Source organism: Setaria viridis, chromosome 8, assembly GCF_005286985.2.
Source record: "Setaria viridis chromosome 8, Setaria_viridis_v4.0, whole genome shotgun sequence".
NCBI classification, from domain to species: Eukaryota; Viridiplantae; Streptophyta; class Magnoliopsida; order Poales; family Poaceae; genus Setaria; species Setaria viridis.
Genome location: NC_048270.2, coordinates 6,926,539 through 6,942,528, shown reverse-complemented (window position 1 = coordinate 6,942,528; position 15,990 = coordinate 6,926,539). Strand labels below are relative to the sequence as shown.

General features: G+C 48.5%; 3 protein-coding genes across 4 annotated transcripts; 1 reads left to right on the top strand and 2 right to left on the bottom strand.

The window, feature by feature from the left end:
• The first annotated feature begins 1,248 nt into the window (after positions 1 to 1,248).
• Positions 1,249 to 3,019, top strand: LOC117833113 (uncharacterized). Its single transcript, XM_034712506.2, has one exon. The coding sequence runs from the start codon at positions 1,659 to 1,661 to the stop codon at positions 2,748 to 2,750; it is 1,092 nt and encodes a 363-aa protein (XP_034568397.1). The 5' UTR covers positions 1,249 to 1,658; the 3' UTR covers positions 2,751 to 3,019.
• A 235-nt stretch (positions 3,020 to 3,254) lies between these two features.
• On the bottom strand, positions 3,255 to 8,909 carry LOC117833112 (uncharacterized). Of its 2 annotated transcripts, none has more exons than XM_072295512.1 (7): positions 8,479 to 8,909; positions 7,601 to 8,263; positions 6,272 to 6,624; positions 5,471 to 5,682; positions 4,147 to 4,403; positions 3,894 to 4,072; positions 3,255 to 3,815 (listed from the first exon to the last, which is right to left on the bottom strand). In XM_072295512.1, exons 1-7 carry the CDS (start codon positions 8,735 to 8,737, stop codon positions 3,735 to 3,737), a joined length of 2,004 nt encoding a protein of 667 aa, XP_072151613.1. In that variant the 5' UTR covers positions 8,738 to 8,909; the 3' UTR covers positions 3,255 to 3,734. The 2 variants fall into 2 exon arrangements, with proteins under 2 accessions (XP_072151613.1, XP_034568396.1); XM_034712505.2 differs by having other exon boundaries at positions 7,589 to 8,263; positions 8,479 to 8,905.
• Positions 8,910 to 10,038: 1,129 nt separating this feature from the next.
• On the bottom strand, positions 10,039 to 11,165 carry LOC140220192 (aluminum-activated malate transporter 1). The gene is made up of 3 exons (XM_072290220.1): positions 10,801 to 11,165; positions 10,187 to 10,193; positions 10,039 to 10,067 (listed from the first exon to the last, which is right to left on the bottom strand). Exons 1-3 carry the CDS (start codon positions 11,149 to 11,151, stop codon positions 10,039 to 10,041), a joined length of 387 nt encoding a protein of 128 aa, XP_072146321.1. The 5' UTR covers positions 11,152 to 11,165.
• Positions 11,166 to 15,990: the final 4,825 nt, after the last annotated feature.

The window sequence follows — 15,990 nt, the reverse complement described above, 5'->3', positions numbered from 1 at the left end:
TCGTCGCCTCGCACGCCGCTAGCGGAGCGTCCACCTCCTCGCATCGCGTGGCTAGGAACCGATCCGGGAGGGATGAGGTGGGGATTGATTCCGGACCGTGGAAGGAAGGGTTGAAATCGTTCCGACCTAGGTTTGGTTCCGGGCTAAGCCAACCGAACAACAATTCTTGTGTTGGATCATATTCCATCTGGGCCGTTCCAATCCGTTCAGATCGGGCTGCATTCCAGGCCATTCCGGCCAAACCGAACGGGCTCTAAAGGGGGATCTCCATTGAAACCAAAGGAAGAAGAGGAGGAGAAAAGTAAAACACAGCTGCAGATTCGTATCCCGGAGACTCACCTGACGTAGGGCTTGTATCAATCGGAAGGTAATTTAATTTCTGAGTTTGACAATAAACATTAATTCTTTTGCTGCCGGGTTTTAGGGTGCACGCGTGCACAAATAGGAGGTCACGACACAGGGACTTGCAGGTATGTCCTTTAACTTGCCGAGTTGGGGCAAGCTTATCACGGCCATTGGACGACGGCTCTGACTTTCTGAACCCTGGTTGCCCGCAACTCTAAAACTCCACATCTCTCTTTCTGGCCGTTGTTATCAGTCTCTATATTTTACTCCAAGTGACACTAATCTCAGTTAGTCTTACACTCTTACTGCAGGCTATTAATAGCACATGCAAGTATGGCATCCTAAAAAGAGTGTATTCAAAAGCAGCTAACTTTGTACATTAAATTAAGGGGGAATTTGTTCTGATTGGTTGTATGAACATAGTATCACCGGATTCATAAAAAAATGAGCGGTCAAAATTAATTCTGTATAAAAACCACGTCGATGTACAAAATGTAATAGTATATGAAAAGAGGGCGCATGAAGAGAAGTCTATGGAGGGTAGGCTTTAGTCAACTTCATTTGCAAGGGGAAAAAAAGAATAATGTTTCGATGAAAAGAAGATGATTAAAGGGTGATACTTGCATTATTGGAAGCAAAACCTAACGATCACTGTATGACAAAGACATTGCAGAGACACGATCGATTCTCAAGTTTCGATCACTACTAAATCCCGCAGACAATCGCAACATCAAAGTGCATCCATGGGGCCCCTCTCAGCGACAGCCCTACACTTTCACTACTCCCCTTCTCAAAATCCCAATCCATCCAACACAAAGGGCCCCATCCAAAGCATATCCTTACAAGTCAATCCATATCCTAATCAGTTGCCACATCCACATCATCTCAACAGACCTCAGACCTGTCCAGACTCTCCAGAACCAGGCCAAAACCATAAGGCTGGTTTGGTTTGGTTGGTGAGTTTTGTCCAGACACCCAACCTCCTCTTGACAACCATGCATGCCAAAGACCAAGGAACAAGCCCAAGCAAAGCAACTAAGCAAGCCATGTCAGTTGTCAGGTGCATAGAATAGTATGCCAATTAATCCTCTTGCTTCACTCAACTTCCTTTCCTCCCTCCCCTCCCCTTTGAAATAACCTTCCCTACTCCTTCAAGAAACCTATCATACCATCCATTTGCAAACACAGATTGAATTTCACTTCCACACACCATGCATGTGTAGTACAAAACACATGAACACAAACAAGTGGATATGGATTAAGCCTGCAAGCATTATTTCTTGGTTAGTTGTTTGATTCCTCTGGCGTCGTCCATGCATGGGCAATTGAGCATGAGGATGAGGTGTCTCAGGCCGAGCGGTCGCCGGCGATGCCCGCTTCTCGGCGGCGACACCGCCGCCTTCTGCGCGTCGCTCGTCGAGGGGATGGCGCACCTCGAGAGCACGCTGGAGGTTGATAATGGCGTCGGCGGCGGCGCCGGTGTGGGGTCGGGGTCGGTGTCCATGCGGTGGTGCGCGGACGCCATGCGGCTGGTGAAGCGGATGCAGCGCGAGATGCTGGCCATCTTCAGGAAGGCCGACGTGCCGGCGGCGGCCGCCGGCGGCGGCGGCTGGTTCGAGCACTACATGCAGGAGACCGCGGCGCTGCTCGACTTCCTCAACGCGTTCAAGGCTGCCGTCTCGCGGATGCACCGCTACTGCATAGTCGTCGACTTCGCGGCGCAGGTCGGCCGCGCCGCCGGGGGCGACGGCGGCGGCGCCGCGGCCGCGGCCTCGCTCGTCGTCGAGAGCGCCGCCGCCACCCCTCGCACTGCGGAGGAGCCGGGCCAGGCGGCGTCATCGGCCGCCGCCGCCGTCCGCGACAAGATCGCGGACGCGAAGGCGGCGGTGGCCGAGGCGGAGCGGCTGGAGAGGACGATCATCTCTGCTGGCGCCGGCGGGGACGCCGGCGGCATGGTCATCGTTACGCTCGTCGCCAAGATCACGACGTCCGTCCTGTCCATGTTCGTGCTCCAGGCTCTGACCTCCCCTAGCTCCCTCGACGCCGGCGGCGTGCAACCCGCTCTTGCGTCCTCCGCCGTTGACGTGCCGGAGCTGGAACCGTGGCGTGAGTCGCTGTCGCTGATCCACGACCGGTTCCCGAGCCGGGCGACCGTCGCGGAGCACGAGAAGGTAGCCACGGTGGTCCGGGACCTGGTCAACGGCAAGGACGACGGCGGAGGCCGCCATGGTAGTCATCAGCAAGACGAGCTGGCGAGGGGGCATGTGGAGCTGCTGAGAGCACGGTCAGGGGAGCTCAGGGAAGAGGTGGAGATGTTCGACTGCGTTCTTGACGAAGTGTTTGATGAGGTGATCAGGGGCAGGAATGAGATGCTGGGGATCCTCAGAGACAAGGCTCTAACCTAACCATTGATGAGGTGAGTTTTAGATTAGCCTCTGGATCAATTGATGGATTAACCTTGTGCAGCTGGAAGATCTTCAGAAGTAATGTTGGGTTCATGCTGATTTCTGTTTGATCAGTTGGGTTTGTTTTGCAAATGGTGTAGATATGTAAATTGTGTTAGTGTCCACGTGTGTATGTAGATGTGCAGATGTTTATTTTTTATTTTTCATACCCCTTTGGTTTCAACTTGTATTATTGACAGTGTTTAACAAGAGCAAATTCTTTGTATGCACCGCTGAATACTTGTAAAAAATCCAATCTCAGGCCCCGCTAGGAAAGTCCGGACCTACGTGCCATTGAGACCACCAGTGTCATACAATGGTTACTCTGAACTCAGTACTTGGCAATTCCATTGTTTATTTCACATATGCAAGGGTTGCAATTGGATAAGCATACATAGCATGTTTCATATTTCAATTTTCACATATAAGGTTGTGTTAAGTGAAAAGAGGTTCAGAGATAAAACATACACAGGAAGTGTGAAGATTTAATAAAATCAGGCCAAAAATCGGTGACCTGCTATCCAGGAGGAAATTACATAGTGCAGTTCCCTGTTGTATTGTACATTTCAGTAAGGCCACATAGAGGAGAATCATGGCCTCACTAAAGAGTCCTACAATTGTGTTTACACCGTGCATGACCTATCAGGGAAGTTCATGTCTACACATAACTTACCCAGATCACCCATGGACCACATTTTCCGAAAGAATAAACAGAACTTTACGGAGAACAGAGAGAACCAAACTACTAGAAACTCCTAGTCCGCCTTTGTCAACTGCAAAAATGAAAGGCAGGAACTGGCCTGCAGGATTGGACAGTAACAAGGGTAGGATCACTTGCATTATGTAAAGTATAAACTCCTCGACATGGACAGCCTTGTGAATAGCTGAGCTATATCAAAAGTACAGTCCCTGATCTCCCTTTCTTCCGCCCCTATCAAGTATGTGTCATCTTGTTAGCTGTGGACCACTGTGTCTCTCTTCTGATCGATGATGGAATAGCTTTGCTATCGATCGCCTCTCACAATCCTGAAAATCACAAAAAAATTAAAAAAATGATTGAGACTTGTAATCATCAAACTAGATATGATTGCCCACTGTACCCACCTTAAACATATTGAGGCGAAATGGCTTGTCAGGATTCGTCCTTCGAAGTTTTAAGTATGTGTATGCAAAGCTGAGTTGGTCCCGAGGTGTGAAGCGGTCAACCTCATTGTACCACAGGCAAGAGAATAAGTTGGACATTGGTGTGTGTTCTCTCACGATAAAAGAGCCTTCAGGGACATCTGTAGTAAGTAAAAATTGTTAGGTCAACATAACTCAGACAGTAGTATTAATACTAGCAGGTAAATGAACATACAGCTCGGAAGCAGCTTGTTGGGATCTGATGGGTTGAACCTTGTCAGTCCATCTGCTTGGTAAAACTCAAATTGCTGATCAATGATTGTATGATTGAACTTATTCAGCTTTTTGTTCTGTGCTACTTCCTCCCAAACACAATGCCGATCATAGTGATTGGAAATAGCATATTCATAACCATGCCGCCAAAGAAAATATTCTAGGATAAGGATAGGATCAGTTTGCAGCCGCAGTTTGCTGTCTAGCCAAATTGAGAACCTGATACAAGTAATAATGTACTTAGATCGCAAAATTGCTGCAGATGGTAAATAAAAAAATAAATTAAAGACCAAGTGCAACTGATAGGTGCAGGATTTAAAATTGAGCATAAGCCCCAAATAGCCTCTTTTAATTATTATAATCTGAACGAGCATAGTGGTATTTCCATAATGTGAATATTTAATTACAGCTGCATATTTTTCCGATTCAAAATTTATTCATGTTTCCTATACAAAATATGCATGTTTCTCCAAATATCTCATAGAATGACAATGGCTATTCATAAACATTTAGGCTATGATGCACGGATACTTCCGAAGGTTCACGTATCTGTATCCGTATCGGTGTTTTTTAAAAAATGGCGTATCTGTATCCGTATCAGAGCATCCGTGTAACATAGCATTCAAGATTAAATATCCTAAAAGTTGAATCAAGAACATTTCTCAATAAACTTGATTACTAGTCTAAACTCAAAACCAATAGAAATATTCATGTTTCTTCATATATATCATATAATCTGTTGCTAGCACACCAGGAATAAAAATATTATATAATAAATCGTATATCTCCAAATGAGGTCAGCAGACCTGATCAACTAAAGAATTTGACAAACCAAATGGATTATAATTTTGAAAAAATAGAAATCCAGACAAACAAATGGAGACATGTGGTAACTGGTAAGTACTGCAAGTGCATTGAAATTTAGCTGACATGTGGGCCAGGAGGAAGAGCGGGCCCATATGTCAGTGACCTTCAGTGCACCTGTAGTACTGCAGAGGATGTGTCTGGTCAGGATGTGGGACTGTTGGAGTGTGTCTGCACTGCATGAAGAGGGGTGGTCTACTGGTCTGAGGGAAAGGCAGGGGGTTTGCAAAAAACCTGTTTTTTTTCTCTTAAAAAGATGACATGCATGAACATATATAAACCATGGCACTAAAATGTGTGTCAACCAAAAAGGGGCTCATTTCAAGAGCATAAGGTTAGAATTTGAGAAACTCACTGCAAACTGGATATTTCAAGAAAAGACCATGAGAATGTATGCTAATCAGAGAGAAACTCACTCTTACCTTGAAGATGGGAATAGCCTATGTGCCAAAAATTTTGGTATTTTCCCCACCCTACGCATGTCATTATACGGCATGTTCTTAATCAATATGATCTTCCATATACCGATGAAACCCATATTGTCCATCTTTTGGCCTTCAGATTCTAAAGTTTGCAATGTCACTTCATCCAAAAACATAGCAAAGCAAACTGTCTTCTTTGAGAGGCTTGTAATCTGCAAAGATATCATTCATAAGACATTTCCACAAGATGTTTCAGGATTCTGCAAGTTGTGATATAAATTCCAAAACAGAACCTTCAGAAGCATCTTAAAAATTATGGTATCTTTGGAATGACACAAAGGAAATATCAGCAGCTATTTAACTGACATATTAGAGAATGTGGTTATGGTCAAAAGAAAAGGTGCAAAAGGGAGCTGTTGATTGTGTATTATATATCCAAATTAAAAGATTTAATGGCAGATGCAGTTAGCACAATACTACAGAAGAAGTTGCATTTCGTAGCCCTATTATCTCCAGTGCAGGTTTCTTATGTCTGCCTCTGAAAATAGAAAGCCATAAAAGTAATGCTCTAGTTTAAAGAACCTATATGCTATAGTACTAGAACCATGTACACTGCAAAGTGAAGCCAAGCAGTATCTAACTTTCTGAGACAAGGCTTACAAAATGGTGGTCTTTTGATGTGCCAGATTATACAGAGGAACCTAGAAACAAATTGCATAAGCTGCTGAATGCAATGCATGCAGGACATGAGAATCATAATCAATTTACTCAAGAGTTCAGAGTCCAGAAAAAATACCATACCGTTTTGCCGAATGGAGTCCTCAGGCGATCGGAATTTCCAAAGATGCAGGATGATACAGCAATGTGGCATTTGCTCATGTACTTTCGGTCATCATCTGATATATCAAAACCAGTGCTTGTACCATTTGGACTCTTAACAAAAGCACATTTCAACTGTTGGTCACGGGCTTTGTATGATTCCTCTCTTTCTTCCAGACTTTGGTGGCCAGCAAATCTCGGTTCCCAATATTCTGATCCAACAGGTTTTTCTTCAACTTCTACATATTCCAAATTAAAACTAGCAAATTTCTCATTTCTCACAGGCTCCACAAGTTGAGCAGTGGAGTTCAGAAACTTCATTTCACAAGTTGAACCTGTTAAGTTTATCCCAAAATGATTAGATAACAACTACAAACAATATGCTACTTACTCCAGTCACAAGAAGTGTGACGTTTTAAGTTGCACGCTATCAAACTATCCAAAAATTAACAATCAACATCTTTTTACATATTAATGCTGAACATTTGAAAATGATGAGTATGTTTTTGTTGAAAAATAGTTTCATAATGTTATATATTTTCTTATACTTCACATGTGTCGATGAACATTTTGGAACCATGAAGATTGTCAGAAACAACTCTCTTTTGTGACCGGAGGGAGTGATGGTTTCCCTTATCAAATTTAGCAAACATATTCATAAACCTCACCATGAAGCTCAGAATTATTGATTTGGGCATGCATGAGATACTTAAATAAATGCATCATGATATCATCATGCTGTGAACATGCTCATACAACACCAGTTCCATGTATGTAAATAGTTAGATGGAGATGGTGAGCTGCAGAGGGATGAGGGATAGTTTCCACACAGTTCTTAGGTTTCCATATCCAGCAAATCATGAATATGTTGTGACACCATAATACTAATTGGCAGTCAAATACCAGGGATCCAAATAATCGACTCATGTTATTCGTGTTGCAAGACACACATCCTCACTAGGTAGAATATGCATGTTCTTCATGCTCTAAGATGCTGGCAGCTACTAGGTGCTGCTGCAACTATTTTTAAAAAGAAGAATTTGTGTTTCTAGATAATATCTTACTAGTCGCTGGAGAAAAAGGTGAATATAAAACAAGTTTTAACCTTATTAACAACATAGAATTACCAAAGAGCTATATAAACATATTAGAGGGAAAGAAGAAAAAAATGCAAAAGTTTGAGTTATCGCTAGTGCCTCATTGGAATCAAAATGGCTAACAAGTAGAAGTATAACATCAGATTTCAAAATTCACAATGCGGAGCTACAGCATTTAAACTTCAAAAGAGAGACAACTCACCAGACTTCTTACGTTTAGATTTCTTTTTGGACCCATGTTTCTTATCGCTAGTTCCTGAAACCTTCTTTTTGTCCATGGTATTAACATCATGGCTATCAACAACCCCAGCACCTGTTTCTGTGTGCCTCTCAACGGCAACCTCGTCCTTCTCAGCACTTTCATGACTGCCATCACCAAGCTTCCTCCCACCATCAGCTGAATGCAGGTGAGAATCCTCTAAATCATCCTGCGTATCAATTCCATCATCATACTCATCATCTGGGTCAACCTCCCTCACCCCTGTTCCTGCCGCACCCATGGCTGCCGCCTCATACTGTTCCAGCTCCTTTCTGCCCCCCTCATTGTACAAGGTCCCTCCTTTCCCACCTTCAGCCACCTCCGGAACATCCTTTGCGGCGGTCTCCAAAGTCAATCCTTTATCCTCAACACCTGCCTCGGCTGTCACACCTTTATCGCCGCTGCCGCCAGCATCGGTGGCAGTTCCACTTCCACCCGAGATCTTCTCCTTCTCGTCCTCCGTGTAGTCCTCGTCGCGGCGCCGATCGTCCCGGTCCCAGTACCTGGAGTCCCGCGCGCTACGGCCGCCCCCACCGTGCCCGAACTTGAGCTCCTTCCAGCTCTTGCTCTGGTTCCACTCCGGCAAGCTCTCCTCGCTGCCCGAATCTTTGCTGATCTCTGCAGAAACACAAGACGGCAAGGCAACCAAGCGGAGAAATTTTCAAATCAAGCACCCAATGGTAGGTTCATCAAAACGCGAAATTGGATCAGGAACCCTCGGGCGGGGAATCGAATCGCGCCGCGGACGAACCCGGGGGCGTGCCAAAGATGCCATTTTTTGGGAGAAGAAGCGGGGAAGAACGGGGCGAGCGCGTGTCAGGAGCCCAACCAACCTGAGGAGCCGCGCGAGATGCGGCGGGAGAGGAGGAACACGGCGGCGAGGAGGAGGAGCGCGGCGGCGACGGCGACGGCCGCGGCCGGCGAGCGGCGGCGAGGCGCGGGCTTCCCGGGGCGGCGGATCCGGGAGGCGGGCTTGGAGGGGGCGTGGTGGGTGGGCCGGTGCCAGTCGGGGAGCCCCTGGTGATGGTGTCCGCCGCCGCCGCCGCGGGAGTCGGAGAAGCCGCCGCCGTACTGCTGCCTGTACTGCGCCATCAGGGGCCGCGGCGGGGACGGCGGCCGTGCTCGACGGCGGCCACCAGCACCATGAACGGCAGAGGGGAGCGGGGAGGGGAGGAGAACGGAAAGCGAGGGGCTTTCTTGTAATTCCGGCGGGGATTTGGTTGGGGGGAGTTGGTTAATTGCACGTGATGATGGCGAGGATTAGGAGCGGCGGCGAGAGACTATTGGAGTCACCGTCACGGCCGTCTCAAAGAGTCATATGGGGGGTTTGGTGAGATGGGGAGGACATTTGAGCCGACATGCTAGTACCCCTACCATGTTACCTTGCATTCATCTTGGAGGTACTCAACGCAGGAGTTTTATCGCAAAATAATAGTGCGTGTACATATAATGATTGCTGCAATGAACATGTACATTGGGACACGAAATTTTAAGATCAAAATTCAAATTCATTTGCGAGGACGGATCAAGATACTGGCCGGTTTGACAAGTGGACCCCGTCCGATCATGGCGTGCAGGTCAAGGCATGAAGATACATTGAGCACGAGTCTGGAGGTTGGGCGAATGGATTCTGCCCGGATATTATGGGATATTTGTTGTAAACCGATTCAGATTGCTTTCCATGTATTAAATAGGATTAAATCCTATCCGATTGCAACCCTAAGTCGTCAGCCTATATAAGGCAACCAGGGATGCCTCCCGAGGGCATCTCAACTCTCCGCATACCGTACCAACAATACAATCCACCAAACACAGAACGTAAGATATTACTCTTCGGAGGTCCGAACCTGTCTAAACATGTTACCATTCGAGTTCTTGGTCTCACAATCTCCCCCGCCTATAAATCTACCACTTGGGTAACCCCTGGTGGACTGCTAGTCACCAAATCCGAAAGTTTGTGAGCTATGGAATTTGATAATTCACAGAGAAAATGCTAAAAAAAAGATGGAATTGTTTCATTTTCTATTTCTTCGCTGTTTTGACATTGTAGATGAATTGGTTTCTATTTCTACATCATAAGACATGCTAGCAAAATATATCATGAACTTTTTTGTCATTATTTTGATACGATAGGATTGAATATTTTTTGTCATCATTGAGATACAAAATATATGAAATTTAATGTTGAAAAATTCACAATATATTTTTCAAAATAGATTTTGATGTCCACTGCCACCCTAAAAAATCTCAAATTAAAATTCAACTACAACTTGTGTAGGGAGGGAAAAAAAAGACAAATTTGCTAACCAAATATCATAGTGCAGGGATAAAGAAAAAAATAGTTTAAAAGGTTATATGGACTTTCGCTATACTAATCTGAACTTTTTTTTCCTTTACGATTCAATTGCAGTTTTATCATTAGCTACAACAGGTCATCATGTAGCAATTAACATTAGCCACAACGTCGTCATCGGGTACTTTTGTGCAATAGCAACGTATTTTTTTTAAAAAAAACACATTACAAAGAAGGTTTTTATGTACACGCATACTGCACATTTATTCTTGCAAACGCATGCATGCATAATCTACCCTTAGATCATTCTCGGTGAAGTTTTATGGGCAATAAATTAGCTACCATTTAGGCAATTTTGACGATATGGCATACTATTTATGAAGTAAGAGAGAAAACTAATTTCATGGGGATGAAGCCATGTGTACACCGTTTGCAACACAGCTTCACTACGGGAGACAGGAACATTGCCGAGTGCCTGGGGCACTCGGCAAAGCCCCAAAAACACTCGGCGAACCCTTTGCCGAGTGTAACACTCGGCAATGGGCACATGGCAAAAAATCTGCCGGCAAACAAACTTTGCCGAGTGTTTTTTGCCGGGCACCCGGCAAAAGCTTTGCCGAGTGCCCAAAAAACACTCGGCAACAATTTCACAAAAAAATAAAAAAAACAGTCGCTGGCCGCCGCCGCCGCCGCCGCCACTGCCGGCCACCACCATCGCCACTGCCGGCCACCACCGCCGCCGCCGCCACCACTGCCGGCCCCACGCCGCCGCCGTCACTGGCCCAAGCCATCCACGTGTGACGTTGCATGCGTCTTGTACGTCATCGATCTCTGCAACTAACCGCGATGCATGGCGGCGTACAGGCTTATCGACGGTGTACTCCATGACGACGGCGACGGTGAGCACGGCCCAGAGGGTGGAGAGCCCCCAGTTGTTGAAGATGGGGCGGACGTAGTAGAGCACCGACACCAGCGTGAGCGCCAGCCCGACCTTGAACGAATGCACCACCCGCCGGGGATCGTCCGTTGCGATCTTGGCCAGCTTCTTGCCGAGCCCAGCGAGGGCTCCCCAGACCTTGCCCAGCGCCGAGAGGAGCCCCTCCGCGCACCTCACCAGGAACTCGACGTAGCCGCCGGTGCCGTCGCCGCCGGTCGTCACCGCCTGCTGAACCTCCATGGCAGGCATCACCCTCCACCTGGCCCGCGCCGCCATCTCCCTCCCCCTCCATGGATCTCGCCGCGCCACCGTCGTCTCCCTCCCCCGGCCCGTGCCGCCGCTATCCCCTCCGCCCCTGCCCACGCGTGCCGCCGTCTTCCTCCCTCAGCCCGCGCCGCCGCCGTCCCCTCCGCCCCTGCCCACGCGTGCCGCCGTCTTCCTCCCTCAGCCCGCGCCGCCGCCGTCCCCTCCGCCCCTGCCCACGCGTGCCGCCGTCTCCCTCCCCGTCCTTGGATCTCGCCGTTGGGGGAGGGAGGGAGGGGCGGCCCCGGCCGCCGGATGTCGCTAGTGGGAAGGGGGCGGCCGGAGAGGGAGGGGGGAGAAGGAGGGGGCCGGCGCCCGGATCTCACCGGTGAGAGGGAGAAGGAGGGGTCGCCGCCCGGATCTCGCCGAGGAGGGGCGCGGGGAGGCGGCGGCCGCCGGGGGAAGGAGTGGCGGCCGGCCACCGCCAGATCCGGCCCCGGGAGGCCACCACGGCCCCAGCCCACCATGGCCTCCGCCGGAGGAAGGAGTGTGGCGGCCGGCCACCGCCGGATCCGGCCCCGAGGGGCCACCACGTGCCCCCGCCCACCATGGCCTCCGCCGGATCTGGTCTCGAGGGGCGGCGCGGCGAAGGGGAGGGAGGGGAGGGGCCCGCCGGAGGAGAGGGAAGGGGGCCGGGGCCGCCCTGGGTCCGCCGGAGGAGAGGTAGGGGAGGGGGCCGGGGGGCGCGCTGGAGGGAGGGGGCCGGGGGGCGCGCGTGCGGCGGCGGCTGCTGCAGGGAAGCGGGGTGGGGAAAGAAGAGAGGAGAGTGGGGGGCGGTCTGCGCGGGGGGGGTTGTTTTGCGGGGGGGCCCATCTGGTTTGCCGAGTGTCCTATGTGGACACTCGGTAAAGGGTTTCTTTGCCGAGTGTCCAACATAGGACACTCGGCAAACTTTTTTTGAAAAAAATTTAAAAAATATCCAACAGTTTCAAAAAAATACCAAATTTTCACACGAACCAATATATGTTCTCTATTGACTATACAAAAAGTTTTGTAGTCAAACCAAACTCGACCGTCACTTCGACTCTAAATCTTATCGAATCCTCTCAAAGTTACTATTCTTCTTGTGAGATGCTTCGGTTTGTAATCATTGTATATGATGAAATGTGCAAAACCTTCTCAATTTTTTCCACAACCTCCACGTATTATATCATCACATCATTACAAATCTCATGATTTTCAGACTTTGCTTGTTTTTTTTACAATTTAAAAATACTACTGCCACACGTTCATGGTCGTGTTTCTTGAACAAGATGTTCGAAATTTCTTTTCTTTTCATGGGTCAGGTCTCAAATTGGGGCATATAACATGAATATCATTTTTCTACTCATTTTGTTCCATAATTTGAATTACTTGCAGTTCAAATTTGACTTATACCAAAAATTTCCTTGAAATGCAATTAATTAAATAAATATAGCAAATAAATCCAAAAATATACCAAATTTTAACATGGAGTACCACATGTTGTATGTGGGGAGTAGAAAAAAATTCATGGTGAAAAGAGGAAAAAAATTATTTTTTTGCCGAGTGTCAAAAAAACACTCGGCAAACCCCCCCTCTTTGCCGAGTGTCTTTTTTGACACTCGGCAAACCCCCCCTCTTTGCCGAGTGTTTTTTTTGACACTCGGCAAAGATGGTGGCTTGCCAAGTGTATTTTATTTGACACTCGGCAAAGCCCCGATTTGCCGAGTGTTTTTTATTTGCCGGGTGTTTTTGGCTTGGCACTCGGCGAAGAGCTTGTTTGCCGAGTACTCGAAAAAAAATACTCGGTAAAAAAAATACACTCGGTAATTTGTAGCTTTCCCGTAGTGCTCGTATCTTGCATGTAGTTTTGAAAAATAACAAAAGATGAAATAATTGTCATCCATGAATAAAGTGTTTTAAATATGAAATCTTGCACTGAGCCTAAAAAACCATCCAATATGTTTCTTTTGATTGATTAAAGTCATCCCAGTATATTAGCAGAAACTATAAAGGGACAAGTACACGTACTACTCACTTATTCTATCTCCGCAGCACGCTGTGACCGCCTCCGATCCGCATCGTCTCCATCAGCTCCTCCAAGCAACGTCGCGTCGCGCCCTCGTCGGCCCAGCTCCGGCGGCCGGACGAGAAATGTTTAAGGCCATCGTGCTTTTCTGGGCAAACATAGCCGCTGAAGACGGTCGCCGGAGGTACGAGCGTCGGCTGGTAGCCCCAGCAGAACGTGCCCTTCCGCAGCTCTGCCATGGACGCCGACGGTTTCCCGAGGTCGCAGTCGATGTACGTGGCCAGGCTGTCCGGCTCCGTCGTCTTCCCGAGGTCGTACATGAAGCCGCGGCCGTCAAGGAACAGCACGAAGAGGAGCTTGCCGTCGCCACCGCTGCAGTCCCACGCGCTGTCGACGATGATGGTTTGATGGTTGTCGAAGACGCCTCCCCACGTGGGGCGAGGGGCGGCGGCGAACGCGCACCGCCGCTCCCACCGGTGGTCCGGCGTGAGCGCCCACAGCGCGGACCCTTTTCGGTTGCTAACGGCGATGCACGGACGGCCCCAGACCTCCATCAGCTTGGACACGTACCCATGGCCGGCGTAGCACGATGGCGGCGGCAGGCGGATGTGGGCCACCGTCTCGTCGTCGACGTCGAAGGCCATCACGGCCGCCGCCGACGCCGACGCCGAGATGGCAGGGAGGACGTAGACTTTGCCGTCCAAGGTTAAGGAGCTGAAGTAATCTTCACGGCTCTCCGACAACTTCTTCATCTTCGCCACGGTCCGAGGTTTTTCATTGCCGGCGGCGGCGGCGCCGCCGAACGGCACGACCACCAGCTCGCCGGCGCAGCCTAAGCAGAGCTTGAAGAAGTCGCGCGTGCAAACGAGCGCCTTGTAGGTCTTGCTGGACGGCGAGTACCCGAAGCCGCAGAAGCACCGGAACACGTCCTTGCCGCCGCCGCCGCACGCGAGGTCGAGGACGACGGCCTCCTCCTCGCCGCTGGCCGGGTTGAAGAGCACGCCCCGGGCGCGGTTGCCGTTGTCCCACGGGGAGGTGAGCAGGACGAGCCCGTTGCACGTGCCGGCGTAGCGGAACGGCGCCCACGTCCCGCCACCGGCGGCGCGGACGACGACGGGCTCGTTGGGGAACGCCGTGTCGGCGTAGTGGAACTCGTGGCGGAACCCCGCGCCGCCGTCGCTGCGGGGAGTGACGGCGAGGCACGCGGCGCGCGGGCGCGGGAGGCGGCGGTTGCGAACGCGCCAGTAGTCGAGGCCGGTGAGGATGCCGCGGAGCGTGCCCACGGCGCAGGCCGCGGTGGCGCGCGCCGGCAGCCGCGGCAGGATCTCCTCGGCGATGAGGTTGTCGTCGAGCCGCGGCGGCGCGCGGCGCGGCTCGCCGGCTTCGTCGTCCTCGAACGCCGACGACGCCTTCCTCTTCATGACCCCGCCCTCGCTTATTAGCGTCGGATTCCGCGCGTGGAGTTATTCGCGGACGCCGGCCGGGCGAGTGGCGATTTATATGAAGAAGAAGTTCGCAAAACTACACGACGCCGACTCGGATTTGACCCGTATTCCACAAGGACAGGAACGACCAATACAGTGGCGACTTGAATTTGAAAGGGCAAGTCTAAACATCACTAGAGTGAGTTTCAAAAAAGAAAAAACATCACTAGCGTGTTTCAGGAAGTCTGTGTCACTCAAATTTTTCATCTCCACAAACTGACGCTTTCTTTGTCACCGGAGATCGAGCTTCACGTTCCTCAATGAGGAATCCTCATGTTCGTAACTCAATTCCTTTGTGAGTTACGGAATTGACAAATCACAGTTAAAAATATAGAAAATATATGTTCGTAACTCGGTCTTTTGCGATTTATGAAATTGCCAAATCACACATAAAAAGATAGAAATTTACAGGACTCGTTCTGTTTCTAGTCCTTTCACCCTTTTGTCCATGATTTGCCAATTTCATAGCTATAAAAAGAAGTTGAGCTTTTTTTTTCATGAAAATCGTACGTCACCAACTCATCTACATGTACATGATGTTTATAAACTTGAGTATGTCTTCCATACTCAATTCACTTCTTTTTTTCGAAACACACAGACCAAATCATTTATACATATATATACATGATTTAAAACCAGATCGAAAATGAGAGCTACACTCAGTTCACAAAATGTAAATTTTAATGATCATGATATGGCAATGCATTACCGACGCTAACAGTCTTCTTCTCTAACTGCATAACACATATGTATGATGATGAATAATCAGAGGGTCATGCATGTGGGGTTCCATGTAAAGCAAATACAATGTTATTAGCATATATAAAACAAACATATACCTTTTATTGTAAAAATTACATGTTAGTTTTTTAGGAAACATTTGTTTTTAAGCTGGATTTTCTTTCCATTATTAAAAAAACTAATATATTGTAGTTATATTATTCTTTAGATAATGCAAAGAAAATCCGACTTCAAAATCGCTCGACACATTAAAACAACTCCAGTTGACCATTCACTTGATTATCACATACAACAACCATGCATTGACCGGAGCATAAGGGAAATCAAAGTGACCAACAGTACTAATCCAGTGCCAAAAGTTTAATCACCGATTAAAGAATTTCAATTGTTGTGTGTGTGGGTGACATGTCGTACATACATCTATGACTCCGTTAGAAAGTTTGGACAGTCGCATATGTGGGGTTGGACACCAAGACGCATCTGAAATGGAGACCATGACGCAGTACAGCGTAGTCCACATGGAAAGACATGAACAAGTCGAGAATTAGGAAAGTACTCGTTGTAATAGGGTAGGCTTCTTCTAGTCGTATCCGACTA